This window comes from Populus trichocarpa, chromosome 14 (assembly GCF_000002775.5).
Source record: "Populus trichocarpa isolate Nisqually-1 chromosome 14, P.trichocarpa_v4.1, whole genome shotgun sequence".
Taxonomy (NCBI): domain Eukaryota; kingdom Viridiplantae; phylum Streptophyta; class Magnoliopsida; order Malpighiales; family Salicaceae; genus Populus; species Populus trichocarpa.
In genome coordinates this window covers 2,317,395-2,341,400 of record NC_037298.2, presented here as the reverse complement: position 1 = coordinate 2,341,400, position 24,006 = coordinate 2,317,395, and the positions used below count along the sequence as shown (strand labels likewise).

General features: G+C 35.6%; 5 protein-coding genes across 11 annotated transcripts; 2 read left to right on the top strand and 3 right to left on the bottom strand.

Moving 5' to 3' along the window:
* The first annotated feature begins 2,892 nt into the window (after positions 1 to 2,892).
* On the top strand, positions 2,893 to 5,749 carry LOC18104962 (uncharacterized). Of its 2 annotated transcripts, XM_006374958.3 has the most exons (7): positions 2,893 to 3,109; positions 3,223 to 3,292; positions 3,401 to 3,460; positions 3,935 to 4,049; positions 4,587 to 4,702; positions 4,852 to 4,976; positions 5,380 to 5,749. In XM_006374958.3, exons 1-7 carry the CDS (start codon positions 3,033 to 3,035, stop codon positions 5,501 to 5,503), a joined length of 687 nt encoding a protein of 228 aa, XP_006375020.2. In that variant the 5' UTR covers positions 2,893 to 3,032; the 3' UTR covers positions 5,504 to 5,749. The 2 variants fall into 2 exon arrangements, with proteins under 2 accessions (XP_006375020.2, XP_024441263.1); XM_024585495.2 differs by lacking the exon at positions 3,401 to 3,460 and having other exon boundaries at positions 2,904 to 3,109.
* A 150-nt stretch (positions 5,750 to 5,899) lies between these two features.
* On the bottom strand, positions 5,900 to 6,725 carry LOC18104961 (uncharacterized). Its single transcript, XM_006374957.3, has 2 exons — positions 6,559 to 6,725; positions 5,900 to 6,484 (listed from the first exon to the last, which is right to left on the bottom strand). Exon 2 carries the CDS (start codon positions 6,480 to 6,482, stop codon positions 6,105 to 6,107), a length of 378 nt encoding a protein of 125 aa, XP_006375019.1. The 5' UTR covers positions 6,483 to 6,484; positions 6,559 to 6,725; the 3' UTR covers positions 5,900 to 6,104.
* A 507-nt stretch (positions 6,726 to 7,232) lies between these two features.
* LOC18104960 (B3 domain-containing protein REM16) lies at positions 7,233 to 10,202 on the bottom strand. Of its 3 annotated transcripts, none has more exons than XM_052447052.1 (5): positions 9,897 to 10,202; positions 9,656 to 9,795; positions 8,452 to 9,007; positions 7,940 to 8,100; positions 7,233 to 7,769 (listed from the first exon to the last, which is right to left on the bottom strand). In XM_052447052.1, exons 2-5 carry the CDS (start codon positions 9,767 to 9,769, stop codon positions 7,515 to 7,517), a joined length of 1,086 nt encoding a protein of 361 aa, XP_052303012.1. In that variant the 5' UTR covers positions 9,770 to 9,795; positions 9,897 to 10,202; the 3' UTR covers positions 7,233 to 7,514. The 3 variants fall into 3 exon arrangements, with proteins under 3 accessions (XP_052303012.1, XP_052303010.1, XP_052303011.1); XM_052447050.1 differs by having other exon boundaries at positions 10,013 to 10,202; XM_052447051.1 differs by having other exon boundaries at positions 9,656 to 9,787; positions 10,013 to 10,202.
* Positions 10,203 to 11,904: 1,702 nt separating this feature from the next.
* LOC18104959 (B3 domain-containing protein Os01g0723500) lies at positions 11,905 to 16,319 on the bottom strand. 4 transcript variants are annotated; one of them, XM_052447160.1, is made up of 7 exons: positions 15,972 to 16,319; positions 15,079 to 15,687; positions 14,608 to 14,780; positions 13,893 to 14,409; positions 13,345 to 13,502; positions 12,755 to 13,085; positions 11,905 to 12,308 (listed from the first exon to the last, which is right to left on the bottom strand). In XM_052447160.1, exons 2-6 carry the CDS (start codon positions 15,626 to 15,628, stop codon positions 12,756 to 12,758), a joined length of 1,728 nt encoding a protein of 575 aa, XP_052303120.1. In that variant the 5' UTR covers positions 15,629 to 15,687; positions 15,972 to 16,319; the 3' UTR covers positions 11,905 to 12,308; position 12,755. The 4 variants fall into 4 exon arrangements, with proteins under 4 accessions (XP_052303120.1, XP_024441435.2, XP_052303118.1 ...); XM_024585667.2 differs by having other exon boundaries at positions 15,079 to 15,655; XM_052447158.1 differs by having other exon boundaries at positions 11,905 to 12,278; positions 15,079 to 15,655.
* A 5,047-nt stretch (positions 16,320 to 21,366) lies between these two features.
* LOC18104958 (pollen-specific leucine-rich repeat extensin-like protein 3) lies at positions 21,367 to 23,552 on the top strand. The gene has a single exon (XM_024584991.2). It carries the CDS (start codon positions 21,548 to 21,550, stop codon positions 23,324 to 23,326), a length of 1,779 nt encoding a protein of 592 aa, XP_024440759.2. The 5' UTR covers positions 21,367 to 21,547; the 3' UTR covers positions 23,327 to 23,552.
* Positions 23,553 to 24,006: the final 454 nt, after the last annotated feature.

Genomic DNA, 24,006 nt, shown 5'->3' with positions numbered 1-24,006 from the left:
TATATAGCTTCTAAATTCAGCAACCCTCTTGATCAATTTATTGATCGAGATCACTGCAAACGAAAATATTGTACCTAATATCGCAGGACCCACATCCAGAATAGATCATGTGCCTCCAATCAGTTGTTGCTGAGAATTGCAGACTGGGCACTAAAGCTTGAAACGTAGAGTTATTCAACTCGATTTGATTAGACGAGTTGAAGTTTTTTAATTTAAACTAATTTTAATACTGTCCCACTAAATTCTAATGAGCTGATAGATCAATCCATGCTTTACTTGAAATTACCTGAAGCCATGGTATTTTCACTGGGGAATATGCGAGGAGGCCATAAGGGAGGAGACAGTATAATATTATTTTGGTGAACATCATTGAAACAAAAACTAAAATTAAATCCTAGCATTTGTGTCTTCAAGTTGCTACTAAACTAGTATTTGTCATTTTCTATCATTTTCAATTTCCTAGATTTCTATCCATGGTAGATTATCTAATGTACTTTTGCACATACTTATATGGTGAAAATGGATTTTTGAAACCAAGTTTTGTAGCGAGTGCTATGGAAAGATATACCCATCCCAATCGCTTGCATACTCTCCCCTTGTATTTATCTTTTGTTTTGGCTTCCTTGATCAATTCCATTTCTACATGTTTAGGAAGGTGCCTGTTTAATAATATTCTCGTGACTCTGTCGCACTCTCATTTCCTGATAGTTGTCTCATGGACCACAAGCTTAGATTTTTATAGTTTGTCCAAAGCTCAATGATGCATCTCCCCCCAATATCTTCCTTGTTTTGACCCTTTCTTGCATTGATAGAGAGAATGCCCTTTTGCTTGTCAATTGTCAAGCACTCAAAGCTCCTCATTCATGGAATATATAGAGAAGAAACCGAATCCCTTTATGTCTACATCAACAAATAAATCCCTATAGATTTCTCTTTCACCAGGAATAAAACTTCTGCCTGACGTAGAATACATATATAATAATGGTTTGAACTCCATACCCAATTCCCTTTTGACAATACTTGTTATGTTAATTATAATGATTCTCATTTAACAATATTGTTAGAACAAAATGAATATGAAAATGATATGTCGAGTATTATTATTAGGGATAGAACTCGCCTTTTCTGCTTGGAAATAGTTTCGTTCTAGCCAGAATGTTTTGTCCAAATTCATATGGGCCATTGGAGAAAACAAAAAAGTAATGAATATGTTTCTTTTTTATGGGTCCGAGTTAAAAAGAACAATCTTTCTTTGAAGAAGAAAGAAATTGGTTGTTGTGATGTTGTTCTCGTACTAAAAGACCTACCGGCCACGATCAAAGCTTTACGATAAGGTTGAAAATGTGCTCGGAATTTAGAGACTTTGAGAGAACTTGAAGAGGTCGGTCTTGTCGGGTATTACTTGGGGTTTGGGGTTCGTTCTCTTCAAGTCTCGAGTTTGAACCATCCTGCCAACAAAAAATTATTGGGACCACGGGCTGCAAGGTGCAAATCAACCATGTGTAAAGGCTGGTTTTCAGGTCATGGAAATGTCTGGTTCTGGGTCAAAGAACGTAAATAGTTTTTAAAATTATAGTAATTTTATTTTGATATATATTAAAATAAAATAAAAATTATTTTTTGAAATGTATTTCTAGCACTAGCATATAAAAACTATTCAAAAACATAAAAAAATTAATTTTAAAAATTTTAAAAGTGCTTTTTGAATCTAATTCGCGGAAGCTAATTCAAAATATCTTGTGTTTTTTTTAAAAAAAAAAAAAATAGAGACTTTGAGAGAGAAAACAAGCGGAAAATTGTTCAATTGAGAAATTCGAATAACACATGACAGGATCACATTTTGCAGATTGCAACCAAGTGGAACCTGGAAAGGAGGTTGCAGTAAAATAACTGGAGAAAGATGAATAGTAAAAGATAGAAATTATTCAAACAAAGATAGGGACTAGGGATATAAGACATTCCTGGAATCTGATTTTAGAAGGAAAAATTAGGCGGTAGCTGGTGTGATACAGTTGGGATGGCATTGTCAAGTTCTAATACTGGCAGTATACAGAACAAGAATAGTTTATGGTTGGTAGCAATGTCCTGGGCATCAAGGTCCATGTATTCAATCAATTCTATATTTGCTAAACTCGGCTTGATTGGTGGATCGGTTTAAAGAATTTACTGACTTGAAACCAATCTAGAATAGATTTTAAGATAAATTGGTTTTGATATTAGCTCGATTCAATACTATTAAATCATAACCTGATTTGAGTTTATTTTCTAGAGGTCACCGGTAAGAGTCCCACAAATCTCAAGGGTACTGGAGGCTTATATGATTATTAACTTCAGGGCCCGTGAGATTAGTCGAGGTGCATACAAACTGGCTTGAACATCCATGTTAATAAAAAAAACCATAGCGTGGTTAACTTGATTAAACTTGGTTTCAATCTAATTAAGTTAATATTAAAAAAAAAATTAAAAATTAAAACTCTATTATTGAGGGGCTTTGTGCCTCGTGTAAAGCTATGCATGTGCAACCTTTACAGTAAACCTAGATGATCCAGTGGGAACTCACAAATATAGCAAAGGTGTGTTTGATACTGAAAAGGGTCTCGGTTTTTTATACAAAAAATGATTTCAAAAGCCCAATGAAATTTAGCCCAGATTTAAATGGACCCTCGTTTGGATCCATCAATTCCAAGAAACGTCAGAGGCCCAATGGTTCACATGAAGAGCAAAAAAACTCACAAACGTCCATGTACCATTGTTTTATATTTTTCCAGGCTGGACGACTACGGTTATGAGAAAAATACAAGCCCAAGACTAGTCGAATTAATTGCTCAAATGGCCCAACACGCAGGTCCTTTACTCCTTTCTAACTCTGATCTTATCTCTATCTCTGCTTTAACCAAGCCCAGCTCCGAGTGGTATTTCCGTGAATTGCTTGTTCATCCTCCTCTGTTCCAAATTTCTCTCTTCTTCGATTCACTTTGGATCTCTCACTTCTCTTCCGAGACGAAGAGAGACAGAGAGAAGTTAACAGAGAGATGACGTTGTTTCACTTCTTCAACTGCGCGATTCTCACCTTCGGCCCCCACGCCGTCTATTACTCCGCCACTCCTTTGTACCCCTCTCTCTGAAAAGAACCTTCCTAAATTCGAATAATCTTCTTCCTTAAAAACCCATTATAATTTCTGTTTTTTATTATTAACTTTTGTTGAAATTTAATGTTTGCAGGTCCGAGTATGACACGCTCGGTACTTCTATTAAAGCTGCTCTTGTTTATCTCGGAACTGCTCTAGTTAAGGTTTGTAGAGTTACTTAGTATCTGTAATTTCTTGAATTATTATTACTTCTATTTTATGAATTTAAGGTTGGTGTCTTTTAGCTTAGATTCTTGTATGTATGTTGGCAGCTGGTTTGCTTGGCAACGTTTCTTAAGGTGTCCGAGAATGATAGCTTTGATCCGTATCAGGTTCTTTACATAGCTTTATTTTTAACATTTTTGAAGTTGAGATGGAGTAATTTATATTTTTTTTGTATTAGCTGAGTTTTGATGTATATATAAGAAGGCCGGACGGTGTTAGAGTGGAAATAAAATGCTTCTATGTCGACCCTTGCATTTTATATGGTTAGGTATGACAACCCTTCTGTAAACGAACTTATTGATGAACAAATAAGAAGCTTTTTGTTGTATTACTATATTCTTTCGCGGCTGTTGATCAAGTTTGGTGTATGAAAAATCAAATGATGTAGAATTTGATGTTTTTTTCTCTAGTTTTTTGTTTGAAATTCATCATTTTGTTGAATTTGACTCGTGAGGTGTCTAACGTGTAAATGAACCTTCCTTTCGTGCTAGTTCCACTTACTATCAAATGTTCTTCTCTGTTCTGATAACGTGTGCATTCTGATATGTGAATCACTTGTCACCAACCCCACCTATATGCAGGAACTACTGAAAGCACTGATTGGATTTATAGATGTTGCTGGGCTTTACTTTGCCTTGACCCAGTTGACTCACAGGAACATATCTCAAAATCATAAATTTCAAGCTGTTGGACTTGGTGAGTTTGACTTGTCTGAGTCATTTCATTTGAATGGCAGCATGTTTTTCCCTAAAAAAATTAAGCTGATTTCTAATGTTAAATTGATTGTTAGTTTCTTCCCCATAATCTTACATGAGATTCTTTTATATCTTGCTATAGTTTCTTTGAAAATTTATGGCCTCAACTTCTGGTATACTTCTTTAAGAAGAAAGGGGGTGTGTGTGTGTGTTTAGACTGTTTCCTCTTTTTCTTTATGGACATTTTTTGACCCTTTCCTCTCGTTGATCGTAAAACTTGGGAATTTCTTCAAACCACTTTAGGATTTTCTTACACAAAAATTTATAAAACTATAATTGATTTGTGATGATGTAAACGATAAGGAATATAATAAGGGTGCGATATTTATATAAGTTGCGCATCGTCATAATCTCTTCTCTTCATGCTTGCTTGAAAAAAGGAGTGAATGAAATCATCATCGTCCTTTTCTTTTCGCTTGACATTGGTTATGCGATCTTAATCCTCATTAACTTAACAACACAATTTTCTCATTTGCAGGGTGGGCTTTTGCTGATTCTGTTTTACATAAACTGGCACCTCTTTGGGTGGGAGCTAGAGGACTAGAATTCACATGGGATTTCATTCTGCAAGGCCTTGAAGCAAATGCAAACCTGGTGCGTCTATTTTCTTGTTGATCTCTTTTATTGCTTTTCATATCATTTGTTGAGATTAGTTTGGAACTTCAAAAAGAAAAAAAAAAGAAAAATGGGATTATACGTGTCTGATACTCATTGTGGAATTTTTTCTCTTCAATGAATTTCAGGTGTTGAGTATATCCCTTGCTGCTTTGGGATCTCTGATGTGGCTTCGGAAAACTAAGCCCAAGACTTTGATTCCCATCATATACGCATGCGCAGGAATTGTGGCCACCATGCCATCCATTACAAGGTCTGCTACTCACCTGTTGTTCATAGCATATGGCCAAAAGGTCGTCTGTGCATGTGTGTGTGTTTTTTTTTTACACAATCTAAATTAAAACTTTATAGCAATTTAGGAATGTGTTAGATTCAACAGTCACCCTACAATTTAAGTGTGTTTGAAATCAGAGAGACTGGATGCTTCTAGGTCCACGCATCTAATATTTCTTAAAACCCTTTTAGAAGTCTGATATCCTTTCTCCTTGAAAACTATTTTCTTTGCAAGTGTAATGAAATTCATCCTATAGTTTCATTACAACCCAAGGATGATTAGCAAAGAAAGCATCATGTGTTTTGTATGTTTATGGTTCCACTCTTGTGCGTCTGGAAGAGCTTAGTTTTTCATCTATTTTGCTAAATTATGGCTTTTGCAGCTACTTGAGAAGAGGATTGGGGTGGCATTTTCCAAAGGTTGTAGGCTTTGAACTGTTCACATCTCTTGTGATGGCTTTTATTAGCTGGCAACTCTTTTCTGCATGTCAGAGACCCTCTTCTTGAGGAAATCCAGTATGTTTTCCAACAGCAGATAGTTGGCTGAAGAAAAGCTCTTGAAGCATATTGAAGGAATTCCTTGATCATATTACTGTCAATTATCACTGCCAATTTTTGCCCCGGGAGGTTGTGGTGTTGCTTTTAAATTGCAGTGTCTTCTATATTAACCTCTAGGAATTACTGAGAAACAATTGACTTCCACTGTGACTCCGTTTTTTGCAATCGCAGAAAAAAATTAGCAGCGTTTTTTTATTAGTGATTCAAACACAATGGAATCAGTTGCTGTCTATATTTTCTTGGGACTTCCTTGTCCGAATATGACTCGAGGAAGGATTGATATTGAAGCCTTGGCATCCATTTATTTCACTAGTTCAATACCATGAAATGGGACTTTAGCCTTGATTGTTCAGGATGATAACAAAACTTGCATTACTGGGTAATTGATCATCTTTTTTTCTCGGGTAAAGGATTACATTGATTCACATCTAAAACAAGGTATGCCAGAAGTTTTGAAGTTATACAGAACATGTAAAAGATTGACAAATCAACCAATGTCTAGCGACTCTAGCCGAACATAATTCTTTCGCTAGTTAACTAAACAAAAGACTCACTCATTTTCCTCATACCACGCTTCAACTCGGAGGAGTACAAACCCAACAGCAACCCCAACCAAAACAAGGCCATTCATGATTGCAGCAATCCTGAATATCTCACCCGCATCGCCGCATTTAGAGGAGAGTGCGCCTCCACCTCCTCCTTTCCCATTTGATGCTGCTCTCAGTGAGCTAACCACCTTTGCAAAGCATTGCTCAGTGGACACAGGCATGTTCAGAGAAAGCACACTGTTATGGGCTTTAAGACCCCCATATGAATTCATTCCTCCCATGTAAACCACCTTGTTCGTTCTCTTGGGGATCTTGCTGCCAAAATCCACGACTGCACCAGTGATTGTTGCAGGACTAAAGGCAGCGGCTGTTGTTGCCATGTCTGCAATGAGCACAAGTTAGAGGTTACTTAGATTATGAAACCTTCGAATGAAGTAGAGCGGTTAATATGATCACCTGTATCTTGGATTGGAAAAGCTTGCAAACAAGAAGAGGAAGGCACAAAGGAAAGTTATTGTAAAGGGATGAAATTGGATAAGGTGAGAAATGATATGATTGGCTGATACATAATTGAGATGAGATATAGGAGCCGACCCAAAAGTGGATCTTTTTTTTAGGCTCGAAAGAGACTCTTGAATGGGTAAGCATCTTATTGAAGGCCGATAAGGGGAAAGGGAACTAGAGCCGAAAAGACGCAAATACAGATGCTACCGTTTGTATCCTGTAGACCATGCAAGCCCATAAAAGAGTTCGTGACACGGCACCTATTTTGTCGAAATAATAGCCCGTAATGTATAATTAATTGTTCGAGACTTCAATGGGTATAGCCCTTGGCCCCTTTCCCCTAAACCCAGTATATGAACTGGCAACACATAGCTGTGAACGAGGGCTAATACAGCCCACCATTCTTTCATGCCCAAGCTATTGTGAGAGGTCTCCATTGATACCGCACAAATTCTTCTCACTTGTGAAAGATGAGCGTGGCAAAGCTAGTCAGGTGTTGTACTTTCCCTTTCTTTTTTCATTTCTTTTTTTCCCTGATTACTGGATAAAACCTCAACAGAAATCTAATCAGAAGGCAAATCCCACCCATCATAACTGAACGTACAGGTCATCAAAGGCCCGACATAGATTTAACAGAACAGAAGCAATCTAACTATATACATATGGTTTACATGGATCATGAGAAGAACGAGTTGTCATGGCAAAACAGCAATACGAGTTCTAATGGCCAACTTTACATTAAACTTGAACACAAGTCACCAGTAGTTATAGTTTACAATACTCCGAAGCTTAGCGAAAACTCTACATCAGTCAACAACTCAATTGAAACAAGATTTGAGTAGTTTTCATTCCCAGATAACAGGTGTGAGTTAGCTTCATCCCCTGATGATCCGCAGAAGACAAGTTTGCTAGAGAACACGGAAGATATTAACATCCAAGACAAAAGAGTTGTTCATTGTGCCACTAGGTTCGAAGAGGCACACATCGAACTCCTGTAAATTGTTATCCAGAGCAAAACTCTTCCACCCTGAAGAAAGCCCTCCACTGTTCTTGGATTTATAATATAAGAAGTTGGTGTTCCATGTATTTTCTTTCACACGAAGAATCACGACTTTTTTTTCCAGGGTTCTGAAATGTCTAGTTGACCATGCTGAAGGGATTACCTGAATGAAGCAGAACAGCAAGGATAACAAGTAAGACCAAACTTCAAAGCTTCCAATCAATCCTGACAATGGAAACAATTGACACTTACCTCTGGATAAAAAGAAACAGGGACAGGGAGATAAAATAGTGAGAAATTCGAACATGCAATAACTGAAAAAGATATTTGTACCATGTAAAATTTCCTGTATACATGTGTGGGTTTCATAACCACAACGAAGCCCTCATTGGTTTGTGCTGTTTGTGCTAACCGCAATGCATTGAGTTTGTCTTGCTCTGTTACCATCCTTCTACTTGATACATATGTCGTGCCGATAGGTATATGCTGGACATCTGATTCATTCACAAACCATAACAATTTAAGAGGCAAGGCATCCCATCACTGCACAGTTCTATGCATCTAGCAACGCAAAGAAACTTCATTAACGACCATACACTTCAACGCAAAGTCAGTTAATCAATAGGAGTAGCAAACAATGAAGAAAAAAAAGACAAGGCAAGCAGCTTATTTTATTTTACATTAGTAAGGCAAGCTTAGAAGAAGGATGCTTAGCAAGGTGTTGGATCAACCGGCAATACTTCTTACAGCCGGAGCACCAGTAGATTGCTATGCGAACAAGTCTAGTGAGTGCCCAAGGGCAGTGAACCATTATTCATTCATTATGCATAGAAACTTAGACTTACCAGGCTTGGTTTCTATTTCCTCGGCAGTAGAAGAAGGTCCTTCATATCTCACTCTCTTCCTAGTTTGGATAGGCTTACTAAACTTGACTTCCCTCCGAGTCTTTTTGTTAATAGCTTTTGAGACAACACTGTTTCTTACAGGAGTTTTGTAAATGTAACCATCTGCAGATTTCTCTGGAGTGCCTCCAAGACCATTATGGGGGCAGGCATTGGTAACTTCAACAGAATCTTCTACAGCTTTCCTCTTTGTTTGGACAAAACTGTCGCCTTCTCGGTGCCCACATTTTCTGACAAAATACGATGCTGCTTTCTCACAGAAGCTTTGTCCATCAAAAATTAGAACGTCAAAATATGACTCCCCATTGTACTTAAAGATCAACAAATCCTTTTCCTCCAGAAAATGGTCCTTTACAAAGTCTTCCCAACCATGTTTGAAAAACATGGTGTTATCATCTGTAGTCAGTTCAACTTGCCATGTGCTGCCACTAGGACCTTTAAGAGTCACGTTTTCAAGCAGTTTGTTCTTCAAATGATTAGAAAATTTTTCAGGGATCGGCTGCAATTTAAACAAAAAGAGGCAATGTGGTCAAACATAATTTAGCATAATGAATAAAAAAATGTGTCGGCCATGATCACATACCATTCCATATCCTTGGTGAAAGTTAAAAATATTAGTTGTAAAATAACATCACATGAACATTTACGTTTCCACAACTTCAAATTTATTAAGGCCAAAATGGGATAGCCCAAGAATCCAAGTGCTAAAATCTGCGTATGAAGTCTACAAGGAAGCTAAGAAAACAGTCACGGGGGCTAGAGGGAAAAGAATATCCACAACCTGGTTCAATTAAGGGACAGAAGGACTAAGATGTGAATCAGGTTACACTTATCAACATGCAGGATTACACGCTTTTGGCAAGGGACCACGAAATCAAGTAAAGGAACGTTTTTTTATGAGTAAAATTTTGTTGAGTTGAGTACATTATGGCAAGAGCAGACTATGTTGCTCATTTCAAGACTTTCCACCTCATTTTCATGCAAGTATTGCGATCCAAAACCAGATAAACCATAAAGTTCTTTTAATAAAGCAAAATACAGAACCACCCCTGAAAGCCTAAAACAAAAACACAACACGAAATCAGGAGAGAACCCCGGAAGCCTAAACCCATAAAAATAAAATGGGATCATAGCAAAGAACACTTACAAGCTGATGATCAAAACCAGCACTGAGAATTTGAAAAAAATGGGTGCACTGGAAATGAGTCCAGTATAGTTCCTCTTCCCAGCCTCTGCAATCTTCACATGTTTCTTCCCCCATTTTCACTTGCTGAACTTACTGCAGTTCTAGAAATTAGAAGTTAACAAGAATGAGCTGAACAACGACAACAATCCAACAACAACAAATCTCCAAAATTAAGAGAGGCAGTAAATTTGTTCATAAGTACTTTCTTTTACTGCATACAAACAACATTGATGGACTTTTTGAGGTTACACCGACTACTACTGTTTTCCGTATAAGTGCTTCTGATTATTTTGGGTGAAGAAGAAGTAAAGGAATTACCTTTTCAATAAAAGGAAGGAGGAGGAGAGACACAGAAGGACAGCGAAGGAGACAGTTTTGTTAGAACTTAACTGCGGACAAGAAGTCAGTGCGGAGAGACTTGCAATGACAAGACAGGGACATGAAACGAAGAGCCAACATGCGTCGCACGCTCGCACCCTTGGGCCTTACTGGACTCTTCGGGTTTTAATAATGCCGTCGCCATCGCCACTAATTCAACATAATAAAATTTAATTGGACATATAATAATGATTCATTAAATTTCTATATTTAATTATATATTTTTTTAAGGTTATAATATAATAGGTAAATTATAATTAGTTAAAGAAAAATAATTAAAATACCTACTTTAATACAACCTGGCTAACATGAAACAAAATCCTAGTGTTTTATAAAGAATAAAGTTTAAATGGGAAAAAAATCAGATTGGATCACGACGTTATAAATTAGATATATAAATATGATAATAATAACAACTTGTTAATTAATTTTTTCATATGTTTTTAACATTTTTCAAAAAAATAATTTCAGACTTGAAAAACGATGAAAATAAAACTTATCATGTGAAAAAATAGCCATAAATATAGAAAAAAAGAACAAAAGTGGAAGATATTATTTAGCATTTTAGGTAAATAAACCCTAAGTCTAAACCTTGGGCCATATTATTTCTTGTCTTTTATATTTAAACTTTTTTTACATTTTAAAATATTATAGTTACTAAAATAATATTAATATTAATATTAATATTAATTTCAAATCAAGTTATTATCAAACCAAATTGAGATAAAATTATATGTGATCTATGTAACAGGCAAATTAATAAATTCAAATTAGAATCATATTTAAGTCATGAAATTATATATCAAATCCATTTAATTTCATCAGAGTCGAATCAGATTTGGTTTAAGATCCATCCATTAATGATCATGCAAGAATTACATGGAAAAAAAAAACTATGTGATGAAGATTAAGATTAATTACACATGAATCTACAAATTTATTCATCATAAAAACTAAACAATAAATTTAAAAAAAATACCAGTACCAAAAAACTTTTGAACAAGGACCAATTTTTAAATGAAAATAAAATACACGGATTAAACAATACCTGACGGTTCAGAATAGAATCAATCAGACCCTGCGGTTGTTTTTGTTAGAGTTTGTAGAAAATGTGTAATAGAGTTAAACGATCCCATGTGGTTAGTTATTATGTGTTGTTGAATAACCATAGCTAGAAGAGGTTGCATAACATGATGTATTTGTATAAGAAAGGAGGAGGAGGTTTTTCCTCAAGAAAAAAAACAGCTAAAAACTATTGTATTATTTTTATATATATCAAATGTTGTTATTGAAAATCTTGATAGTGGAACCCGTGATAAAACAATCCGTATAAAGATATTATTTTAGGAATATATGATAAACAGATCCACATAATAATTTATTAAAAATTCATGATGAGATGATTCGCAAAACAGTATTAAAAACTCATGATATAGCCGCTTACACATAAAGAATGTTCGTTCGTGGAGGACTGTTGTTGTTTGAGTTTTGAATTCAAGAACAAGATCATTATAATTAAAGAGAGAATGAGGCATGAAATTTTTAGAAAAATAAATATTTTTCCCAAGTTTTTTTCTCCTCTATTCAATAGACTTTTATAGTATTTATATTTAAAGGAAATAACATTTCTATTTTTATTTTCAAGTGGAGACGTTCTTCCATCTTTATGATGTTACTGGTGTTATCATGATAGCGTCAAATCTCCATTATCATTACACTTGAGAGTACTTGTAACCAAATAAAGGAACGAGAAAGAAAAGGGTCTAGCTTTTATCACCAGGTCAGTCAGGATGGGTTCTAACATTGAAGGCCTTTTACTATAGGCACAGATATATCGTTCCAAGCAAATTAGGTTCCATCCTCTTCATTCATTTCAACGCCTTCATTCGTTCATGTCCGCTAAGAATTAATTATCAGCCAAGTTGTTCGAGCAAAGGGCCTGATCTTGCAGTTCCATCCTACACTCTAATTGTTTCCACTGCATGCTAAGCTGCAAGCGCAAGCTACAGATAAACAAAACTAACCAGGATACATAGCATGTACAATGACAGTTACAAGGACGACTCCCTGTTGCATGAAAAATTAGTGGCGGCAGATTCATGAATCCCCAAAAATGCCGAATAACAGACCGAGCCTTGAAGAACGTCTCCACTTCCTTCAGCCACCTTCGAGTACCGCCCCTTGGCTCAAACACGAGTATCACACTCTGGTAAACACATGCAAAAAGAAGCTCAGCCTGTACATAGTACACGAAAATGAACGAATAAAAAGCTTCACCATGTCGCTGGACAAGTTGATTGTCCGTAAACTATTTATACAACATTAAGAAGTGTGTGCGGGCGTGTGTGTGAGGGAGAAGGAGAGGGCGAGGCCAACATCTGGGATGGCATATAAAACCTATTGTACAGATTGTTTTTGTTTTTCATCATTTCTACTACGGGATGAATGAAATTGCAATGGGTTTCTTCAATTCAACACCCGGCAATGGCATTCAGAAACTCATAGATGGCGTTCTTTTTAAGAGTGAATTTTACTCGGTATGTATACCTGATAGGAAAATCCGACATAAAATTCATGTAAAAAAAATCTCACAAGCAGGGAGACACGGGCATTGTAATGCTCGCCAAAAATAGACACATAAAATTCATACATGTCCAGCGAAGGCTGGACTCTTCCATGTACCTCATGAGGGAGGATCATTGCGAGGCACTGCCAGAAGAGGTAAGTCATTGGATGCTGGATTTCCAATTTGATGATTGACCACTTCATGTCCAACCCCAGATATTTGTACCCGCATTTGACACTTGCCAACAAGCTCAAACATGCAGATATCCCCTATCTTGATATTGTTGTCACGAACAAAGGCCATCCACCCTCCACAAAAAGTGTGCACTGCTCTACCTTTTGAGTCTGGGAGAGAATTCACAGTCCAGCATCGCCCTTGTAAATTACAAAGGATGACCTCTGTCTTACAGTTCGGAAGATATGCTGCTGAAAACTGGTGGGGGATTTTCTGCACGATGGCAACAGAGATTGTCAAACATCAATCTTGACAAAAGATAGCAAAACAGGAGAAACTCTTGAATGCTGTGGTCTTGTTTTGTCAAATGATTGTGATTTCATTTAGATTTTTGGGATCTTCATATTTGTTTGGTTTCTGCTAAGCTTGAGTACTTGAAGTAATGGTGCACCCTTAGATTTCATCATTAATCACGAATATGTCAGTCAGTAAAAAACATTGAAAGATGCAAGGAAAAAAGGAGAACACTCACCAAAGTATATGAACCACTAACATTGAACTTCCTCATGATTCTAACAAAATTAGGAAAACCAGACGTAAAGGACTTGGCTGCTCTTTCTTCATCCAGTGCTACCAACCTTCTCAGACCAGCTTCAGCTTCTACACCCTTTCCATTCTGAATTGGTGCCTCTGTTTTGTAATTAAGAATCCACTTTATGTTACAAATGGAACACGATTGGATGAGGCAAGTTGATATAAAACTACCAATATCCTTCTGAAGATTAAAGAGAAGAATATCCCAAGTTTCTGTTAAACATGGTAAATTCTAAAGGTGAACGGATCATATAATTAGAAAGGAGATTCTAATGTGCATAAATAAAAGCATGCGTGCAAACTTAGATGGAACTAAACTTTGTTTCACAAGTGATGCTTAGCAAACACGAGCCAACTTCACCAGAAATTCACTGAGAGAAGGGCAAAAAAACAAATGAAATCTGGGCTAGATGCAAGGCAACGCATATATTTAGAAAGGAGATTCTTTAACTGGAACACCAAGAATAAGAACATCAGTGCCCTTACGCTTCTTTCCATCTCTAGTTTGTGACATAGAGAAGAGCACAGCACTGGCAGAATCCTTTGTTGCATTTCCATGCCTCAAAATGCCAGTTGCTTGACTCTTCTCAAACTCTTTTTTATCACATATTTCTGCTTTTTTAATGAGTTTAGAATGGACCTTCAAGCAGTTCCTTCTCGATTTCTTTGGAAAACTTTCAGTTTTATGTGCAATGGCATGACACCCAGTGTTTTCCCCGTTAGAAACTACTTTTCCAGTTTCCATATCTGGGCCCTCCTTTCCAACTCGAAGAATAAAAACACGCAATTCATATTTGCGCACAAGTTCAAAAATACAAACATCTCCCACATTGATGTCATTGCTACGAACAAAGGCCATCCATCCTCCACATAAGGTATGGCTTGTATGCACTCTTGTAGCTGGTACAGAATTCACACTCCAACACGCTCCTTTGATAGTACGAAGGATAATTTCTGTTCTGCAATTAGGAAGATGTGCCATTGAAAATTGATATGGTATATTCTGCAGCATAGAAACAGACATCAAAAGATAATTAGGAAAATGCCCTGTTTTTGTTCGACTACATGCAAAATGGATGCGAAGGAGTCCTAGCATGGTCCAATCCAATCTGTGATTCTCTAGGAACATTAATATACAGAATCTAAGAATGATGTCTTGCAGTCAAAAATCCAGAAAGATAAAAATAAGGAAAAAGCTTACCAGAGTGTATGAACCACTGACGTTAAACCGTTTCATGATCCTCACGAAGTACGGAAAGCAAGAGATAAAAGATTCAGCAACTCTTTTCTCACGTTCTGAAAAAATTGACATATGACCTCTGTCATGCAGCTTCAAGTCATCATCTTTGCCAAATCTTTTCCAGATGGGTACCTCTGTTTTAAGACATAGTAACCCATTGATTAGGACATGGAAGATGTTTGGACATTTCATGAAAATCTAACTTCATTGAATTATTTTTGAAATCACAAAGGAACCAGAATAAGACATGTTTGCGCAAATATCTATAATAGTATTCAGTTCCATTAATTTTTAATGCAAACTTGGATTCAAACCAAAGTTTGATAGAAACATAGTTGGCTCCCAGGCCTACTCTTCCAAGCAGAAACGCAAAAAAAGATGAAACAGATTCTTATCTGCAAAGGACCCACGACTGAAAGTTTTCATTCTTACCTTGCTTTTCAGAGCATGCTTTTGATTGAGAGGGAGTGGCAAAACAATTGGCTGGATTCCCACATTGATTTGTTTCACGAGATAAACTTTCTTCAGTTGTGAGGACCCCATCATGCTGGCACCCTCCCACATCACATGCGCTGATATGAGCTTCCCGGTTCTTTTCTATGTATGCTGAATGGAATTCAGAAGAGCCCTCTCTAACCTTTTTCCGTGCACAAACAAAATCTTTCTCTAATGATGCAGCCTCCTCCTCTCTTTCTCTCTTCTTCCCTGTACTTCCACAAAATTCACTACAACCTTGGCTGCATTTGGAATGAAACGCAGCCTCTTTCTCACACGCACTTTGATCAAACACTTGCACAGAGAAACACAACTCGCCATGATACCTAAAAACCAAAAGGTCACCGCATTCCAAGAAATGATCTCTCACAAATTCCGACCACCCATTACTGAATAACACATCGTCATTCTCCTGAGTTAAGTCAGCTGTCCAAACATCCCCACTAGGGCCCAACAAAGAAACTAATCCCGGCGTTTTCCCTTCCATATGCTTGATGAAACTGACAGGGATTCTCTGCCATGTGAACAATTTGGATTGCGTTAATCCTGTAATTAAACTGATATCAAGCAAATCCAAAATCTTCAACCAGTAAAAAACTACTACTACAATCATGCACATAAAAGAAAAATATTAGCAAGAACTAATGCATGCATTGAATAGCAGAAAATGAACTCTTTTCTTTTTTCCCACCAACGAGTAACAATCCGAAACTCAAGTCGGCTCTAAACCCTAGTTTGATTCAAGGAACTATGAAAGGAAATCCAAAAAGAAATATGGGAATTTCATTTATGGGGGAAATGGAGCATGTGAAATGAAAAAAAAAAATTACCAGTCGCTCTGAGCTTAAATTAGAAGAGAAAATCACAAAGAAGCATGGACGCCTGACAACATTCACCATCTTCTCCGATTGATTCTCTTTGGTCATTTCTACTTCTCTCGAAATTACAACATCAAACAAGAAAAACCATTGATAATTAATTTACAATAAAAAAATTGAAATCTAAGTAAATTATTGTTAGGAACCAAACACAAAAGTCATTTTTAGAGAGAGAGAGAGAGAGGGAGAGAGATGTTCTTTTAGTTTGATTGCGGGGAAAACAGGGTAGGAAATGGCATGGTCGTATTTCGAATTGGAGTGCCTTTGCCACGACCAGACTTAGTTATTAAACTCTTACATTGGCCTGCGCAAGATTGCGAGTCGGGGTAAGTTTTCTTTTAAATACACAAGAAAAATAAAATTCAGGTAGTGGTGAAGTATCTTTTAAAAATAAATTAGATTTTAATTATGATTTAAATATTTTTTATCTAATATTGAGATGAAAAAATATTTAATTTACCTGGATTAATATAGATTGATTTGAAAATTTTATGGGGATAATCTTGAAAAAAACACAAATTAAAAAAAACAATTTCAAATTAACTCAACGTCGGAGAATGAAATCGGTAAAAAATAATATTTACTTTAAAAAAAAAACTTAAATGAATTGAGTCAATCAATCAAACTCGCAGTACAAGTCATATACATCATCAAATTCAATAAAAAATTTTATCCAAAATTATTTTTTATTTAATTATACAACAATAAAATGCATGATAAGTTTTTTATATCAAATATTTTTTAAAAAGGTAAAACAAATCATGATAGGCACATGGTGCTGATATAGTAAAAGTACATCATTAATAACAAAGGATGAATTTATATTCTTTTAGGTTTGAGCTAAATAAAAAAAAATAGATCATCGATAACAAATGATAAAATTGTATTTAAAAAAATAATGAGTAAAAAAATCATTAAACAAAAAAAAAGTGATAGTCTGGATGTTACGAATTAACTTATTAAACTTGCGAGCTAACTTATAGACTCAGTCGTGTTCAATAATATTTTTTTATCAAATTTTTAACCCAAATATAAAATAAAAAAAACACATAAAAGGAGCCAACTCGCACGAGCCTGGACATTAAAAAAAAAACAACTAAGTGCGTGGGGCTTCTAGCCCAACTTGAGTGCATGAGCCTGTCTTTGGTTTTCATAATTTATTAAAAGGGGCAGAAGATATCGCCTGCACTGTTTTTCTTTTAAAAAAAATACAACACATGATGTGTTGTCTGCTTTCTGCAAAATACAACAACATTTAGTCCCTGGAAAAACAAGGCTTCAGTTTTTTTAGCTTAAAAACCTTTTTTATCATAAATATTTAGAAAAATATCTCAAACACCTTGCTAAACTCGTCCATAACCTAAAGAACCTAAAACAAAATGGCTTAAAAATCAACCCAAGTACTTTCTCACAGTCAGACATGCCTCCTCGAGCAAGGAGAAAAAAACAAAAGACTTAGGTAAAACTATATTTATGAAAAGAAATTCATTGATATTATTTTCAATTTTTTTGGTTGCTATAATCATCATTAGCGGTCACTTTCTCTCTTTACACTAGAATTTGATGTCTTCTCTCTTTCTTTCTTTTCTCACGAGAAATAATTGAAAGATAAAGTAATGAATTCTGGTACAAAAAATGATTTTTTAACAACTAAAAGGATCAGTCACTTATAAACTAAAATAGAGAAGTGATAAAAATAAATTTTATGTATGAAATTCAAAGTCATTGCCTATTTTACCTATCATTTTCATTTTGGTCCTTTAACTTTCAATCCAACCTTTTCTTCCAAAAAAAATGCAATTGAGTACTAATTTGGGCTTAAAATGGCTCAATTAGGCAAGAAAAAATATCAAGGGCCAAATTAAATCTTTTTTAAAAAATTACTATTATAATCTACAGTGATTTATGAGACAATGAACAGTGTTTACAACAATAGTGTTTTGCTCATAAGGCTTAGTTTCTGTTAATTTAACTTGGCCCAGGATTGAAACCATTAACTCAAAATTTGACTCATGTTGAGTTTTTTAACTTAAAATTTAGTTGATTCGGTGAAACATGGTTAATTTAATCAGGATTTTATTGACATGGTCTAAGAAAGTGTTTAGTATTACTGTGAATAGTACTTTTTAAAAGTGTTTTTTATTCATAAAAATGCACTAAAATGATTTTTTTTATTTTTTACATTAACACATCAAAACGATCGAAAAACATTAAAAAACATCAATTTGATGTTTTTTAAGTGAAATAGAAACACACTAAAAAACATAAGCTACCACATTTTTAAATGCTCATTAAATTTAAACGGGTCAATTCTAAGAAATTTCTTCTTGGAATGTCAAAATAATATTTTCTTAAATAAAATATCAATCCAATTGATATAGTGATTTACAAATTGACCCCCAATAATTTAAGGGTTTTTTTCGAATTAGTTCTTGAACTAAGTTTTACAATTATGCGTAGAGATCGTTGACTGATATTATGGAGAGAGCATATTCACGTTAACACATGGCGCGGAGGTGAAAAGCTGAGCAGCAGTGGTTCCCGGGCATCGCCCGCGGTTATCAAGGCTTTGACGGTAAAGCGTTTTAAGTGTAATTTAAGAATATCAATTTCATTTTGTTATTATTAAAATATTTTTTTATTAATACATCAAAATCATAAAAAAATACTAAATTAATATTTTTTAAAATTAAAAATACTTTTAAAGAACAATTAAAAACAAAAGCAGAGAAACTATACCAAACACAAGTTTTGCAAGGAAACCGGGCATCGTAATTTTGAAGAGAGAAAAAAACAGGTAATTGGGAGCTCCATAGCCATGCCGGAAAATCGGCTCTCCAGTTTTCAGACCTCGAGCACCAACAGCAGAAGCAAACTCTCACAGAACTTGATAAAGGGACTTAGAATATGTTCAATCTTCAATCTGCTCGACGCATTTGATGGACCATTCATTGCTTGCCAAGAATAATAATGACAGGGATGGCTATGTAAGAAGCAGGCCTACGAGAATAATTGAAAAGCACAGAATAACCATAGAAGGCACATCCCACGAAATAGTAACAGTAGATTAACGCTGTCTTTTCTACGAGAATAATTGAAAAGCACAGATTACAATTTATAAGGATTTTGCCTGGCGAGTGCTCTAGTTATAAGTTCCTGAATTGTTGGTGCTAGTATGAATTAATAAGTTGCGTTACTAGAATTGCAAATGCTATTTGTTTGAAGAAAAAAACAATTACAATGATTTGAATTCACTCGAATTAAACAATGATTTCAATATGTTCACAGCTAAACAATAATTTTATTGGTATAAAAATCACTTATAGATTTATTGATGAAACATGTTTTCATGGAGTACCTCACCGATAATTTCAAATTTATCAATGATTTTTATATAAATGGATATAGCGACAACTTATTCTCATTGGTTCTTAAAAACGAGTTTACCAATATATGTCGCCAAATCCATTGGTGAATATTACCAACAGATTTTTGATGGATATGTCTATCAAGAATATACATGTCTCACTGATGGATTCGCTCACAGAATCACCGACAAGATTTATATTGGTGATTCTGTTGGTCTGTATATTGAAACAATTAACAACTCTATGTAGTTCTCCGATGAAAATGGTGATCATTTACCAACAAAAATTCCACTAGTATGGATCAAAACAATTAATAACTCTCTGTAATTCTCCAATAAAAAGGTTGAACATTTACCAACGGAATTTCCATCGATGTGCACCAAAACAATTAAAAACTCTCTATAATTCTCCAATGAAAAGATCGATCATTTCAACGACAAATGTCTATACAAATCAATTACAAGCTTCGGTTGAAAGTGGAGGTGGGGGGGTCTTGTGGAGGTCCGTAAGGGGGAAGATAGTGACTGGAAAAGTATGTCTCAATCTTCTCCAACTGCTTTTTTTATTCTTCATGCTTTGCCTTCATTTCAGTCCTTAGAGCATTAACTCGTAACCAACTTCTCAACGGTTGATGATTGTTGTCTCAAGCCGGATTATTAGGTGTCTACAGTCGAGACACTACAACTCAATCTTATATCTCAGGTCATAGTAATAAAGATATCATAAACATGATTTCTATTGGGTCCACCAGTTGCTCCAGCCTCCAACCACAAATCCAGATCGTATTTTGGATGGATTGAAGGGTCATCTCCGTATTTGACATGCATGTTAGCATTATATTGTTATTACAAAAAAAAAAAGTTAGAGATGTCGACAAAAAAATATTAGTCCAAAAAATATACTATAAGTTTTAAAGTTTACATACAACAAACACCTTTACTCGGTTGTCCACGAATTGTTGCACCTCTTTTTGTTTATCTTCCCTTGTCTATGTGTTTTCACAAATAACTCCATCGGAGTTAGCTCACGTCCAAGCTGTGTAGTCTGCAAAATAAATCATTAGTTAAAAATTGTCACATATAATCAACTAATATTTAAAAAAAAATACTTAAAAACAAAACAAGCTCTTACTAGGAGTTTTTGTATGGTTAATGAAAGGAAGCAATCATTTCTAATATAGTCTTGTAAGAATAGGGTTCTTCATATGTTAACCAACATAAATATTTTTTTATAAATATTTTTTTAACATGCATCATTACAACATCTGATTAGTGAGAATTTTTATTTTTACACTTCATGTATAGACATATAATTCTGCATTCACTAATATTCTTCAAATTTAAAAATGTAAAATTAATAATACAATTCTTGAAGTAAATCTTGATACATTAAATAACAATCATCAATTACTTAGGAAACCTATCTAAAATATTGATGACAATATTTATCAATAATATAACTATCAATTTAAAATTTAACTTTGGTAATTAAAAATGAATTCAAAATTTAGTAACCAATTATTATTTGTATAAAAATTCAATATTGCATCAAAATATGAACTAAATAAATCAAATTAACAACAAGTAATTGATATAATTATTATTTGTTCAATTCAAACTTATTCAATATAAATTAATATATTTAATTATTATCAATTTCATAAAAAAAAATCATTTCCCTCAAATTTTCAATTTCCAACTGAACAATAAAATTAACAAAATAATATCACTACCAATTAAATAACTTATAATTTCTTTTAAATCTTAGATTAATTTAAATTGACATGGGGTGAGAACTTATAAATATGATCTCAAAGCAAGACTGGGTCGTTGGTAGTTTATGAGTCACAGCTGCCAGGTATAAAAATGGGCAGCTAAAAATCCTGGTGTTGATCATTTCAATGCCAACCTTCTCTATAATTAGACCCACCCTCAAAACCAAACAAGCAATACAGAAACAACACTTGAATCTTGGCCTAAATATAGGCAAAGCTGCCAATCAAGACAGCATATGGTGCATGGTAAATCCACCTCTCTCTTTTTTATTGCTGTAATTATCTCTAGACAGATTGTTGAGGAGCCTCTAAATGTCACCCCTTAACCGTTTCTATTTCACCTATAAGCAACCTATGGTGGCGTGGCAATACAGAAGTTGGAAAAAATGCAGGCCTCTACCTGCTTCTTAGTAATCTGTCTTCTCCTTTTGTCTTCCTTCTCATCTTTCTCCGTAGCTCTGTCTCATTCCGAAGCCTCGTTCATTGCTCGACGCCAACCACTGTCCCTTAAAAAGAATGTGAATTTGCCAGATTACTTCGAATTGAAAATTGAGCTTAACATTACCTTTCCTAATCCAAGGCTTAGAAAAGCATACATTGCACTTCAAGCATGGAAAAAAGCTATACGTTCAGACCCTTTCAATATCACAGGAAACTGGGAAGGGCTGAGAGTTTGTGATTACAATGGTGTCTTTTGTGCTCCGGCTCTTGATGACCCAAAACAAAACGTTGTAGCTGGAATTGATCTCAACCATTTTGACATTGTCGGCTATCTTCCTGTGGAGTTGGGTCTATTGACAGACATTGCTCTATTTCACATCAATTCCAACAGGTTCAGTGGGATTATTCCTAAAAGTTTCTCAAGGCTAACTCTTCTCCATGAGCTAGATGTGAGCAACAACCGTCTCGTTGGACCATTCCCAGAAGTTGTTATATCATTGCCTTCACTTAAGTACCTTGATATTAGATATAATGATTTCGAGGGTGGATTGCCACCTGAGGTTTTCGAAAAGGATCTTGATGCGTTGTTCTTGAACAACAATAGGTTCACATCAACAATTCCTGAAACTCTTGGATCATCCCCTGCTTCTGTTGTGGTGATTGCCAATAACAAGCTAACAGGCTGCATTCCAAGTAGCATTGGCAAGATGGGCAGCACATTGAACGAATTTGTTTTCTTGAACAACAGCCTTTCAGGTTGTTTACCGTCCGAGATTGGAAAACTTGGAAATGCAACAGTTCTTGACGTTGGCTCAAATTCATTCAGTGGGGTATTGCCAAGGTGTTTCAAAGGTCTGAGTCAGGTCGAGCGCCTTGATGTTTCCCACAACCTGCTTACAGGTTTTGTTCCTGAAGGAATATGTAAATTGCCAAACTTGGTGAACTTCACATTCTCATATAACTATTTCAATGGCGAGGCACAAGCGTGCAGCCCACCAAAGAGAAAGGACATTACCATGGATGACACAAGCAATTGTTTACCAGACAGGCCTAAACAGAAATCACCGAAAATATGCCACCCAGTTGTGAGCAAACCTGTTGATTGCAACAAGGCAATGTGTGGAGGATCACCGTCCAGTTCGTCCTTGCCAAAGCCACCTCCACAACCGTCACCATCACCTAAGGCACATCCGCCAAAGGTACCAAAGCCAGCACCTTGTCCACCTAAATTAAAATTGCATCCAAAACCAGCTCCAGCTCCTGCACCAGCACCTACTGATGATCATAATGAAGAATCAACAATCAGCCATTCTCCTTCATCTCCACCTCCATTAGTCTATTCCCCACCTCCTCCTGCTTACTCTTCGCCACCAACAGCTCATTTAGCACCTCCACTGGTTCACTCACCTCTGCCGCCAGTTCATTCTCCACCAACAGCAGCTCCAGTTCCAGCACCAGCACCTGCTGATAATCCTTCTGACAAATCACCAGTCGACCATTTTCTTTCATCCCCTCCTCCACTAATCCCTTCCCCGCCTCCTCCAGTTCACTCTCCACCACCACCAATTCATTCACCACCCCCTCCGGTTCACTCTCCACCTCCACCTGTCCATTCCCCGCCTCCTCCTATGGTCTCTCCACCACCACCTCCAAAGGTCGTTGTTCCACCAAATCTCGGCTTCTCATACTCATCGCCACCTCCACCAACGTTGCCAGGATACTAAAAACACTTGAACTCATTTCAACTATCTTTAAAAAAAAAAAAACTTTTATGATAGTTTTACATCATATGGCCACTTTTGTTAGTCCGTAGTTTTAACTCTGGTAGTCTATAAAATGTAATTGCCCTCTTCTCCCATCTTTTTCCTTAAATTAATTTAAGCAATTGATAGAGAATTATCAAATTGTATCGAGCAAAGATGTTAAGCAATTTCCATTCTGGTTTTCTTTTGTGGTCTGAATTATCATAATACACTGCTTGTATTCTCGCAACAAGTATCAGAATTAAGATCATAAGTGAGATTATATTGATAGTTATAAATGCTTATCTAATTGTTAATTTTAGAACTCGTAGTAAAGTTGATCCGAACACATTAAGTAAATTAAAAAAAAAAAATCATAAGCGAGACGATGGTGCATAACTTAATTTAACGTTGCTGATATTACGTTTTAACTCTTAATCTTCAACCCCCTCTCCTTGTCTGATGATTGCTATCAATCTTCTACAATTTACAGGATTCAACTTGGGATTTTTCTTCATTTTCAAATACGCAAACAACAGGAAATTTGCAAAATTGTTTATAAATATTTAATCCATTGACGTCTTTTTACTGTAGCCTTTTTCCATTAGACAACGACAACAAGCCTAAAGAATTTCATTTGTTGCGGGCCAAGTGACCGACCC

What these genes read in the sequence shown, in the direction of transcription:
- LOC18104960 (XM_052447052.1), bottom strand. Translation starts at nt 9,769, where the DNA reads ATGGGGGAAGAAACATGTGAAGATTGCAGAGGCTGGGAAGAGGAACTA. An exon ending in CTGGTTTTGATCATCAGCTT is followed by an intron (nt 9,008 to 9,655) that starts GTAAGTGTTCTT and finishes TTTAAATTGCAG; the next exon opens with CCGATCCCTGAAAAATTTTC. An exon ending in TATACAGGAAATTTTACATG is followed by an intron (nt 7,770 to 7,939) that starts GTACAAATATCT and finishes TGCTTCATTCAG; the next exon opens with GTAATCCCTTCAGCATGGTC.
- LOC18104961 (XM_006374957.3), bottom strand. Translation starts at nt 6,482, where the DNA reads ATGGCAACAACAGCCGCTGCCTTTAGTCCTGCAACAATCACTGGTGCA.
- LOC18104962 (XM_006374958.3), top strand. Translation starts at nt 3,033, where the DNA reads ATGACGTTGTTTCACTTCTTCAACTGCGCGATTCTCACCTTCGGCCCC. An exon ending in TATTACTCCGCCACTCCTTT is followed by an intron (nt 3,110 to 3,222) that starts GTACCCCTCTCT and finishes TAATGTTTGCAG; the next exon opens with GTCCGAGTATGACACGCTCG. An exon ending in ACCATGCCATCCATTACAAG is followed by an intron (nt 4,977 to 5,379) that starts GTCTGCTACTCA and finishes TGGCTTTTGCAG; the next exon opens with CTACTTGAGAAGAGGATTGG.
- LOC18104958 (XM_024584991.2), top strand. Translation starts at nt 21,548, where the DNA reads ATGCAGGCCTCTACCTGCTTCTTAGTAATCTGTCTTCTCCTTTTGTCT.
- LOC18104959 (XM_024585667.2), bottom strand. Translation starts at nt 16,067, where the DNA reads ATGACCAAAGAGAATCAATCGGAGAAGATGGTGAATGTTGTCAGGCGT. An exon ending in ATTTAAGCTCAGAGCGACTG is followed by an intron (nt 15,656 to 15,971) that starts GTAATTTTTTTT and finishes TTCACATGGCAG; the next exon opens with AGAATCCCTGTCAGTTTCAT. An exon ending in TCAGTGGTTCATACACTCTG is followed by an intron (nt 14,410 to 14,607) that starts GTAAGCTTTTTC and finishes TCTATGCTGCAG; the next exon opens with AATATACCATATCAATTTTC.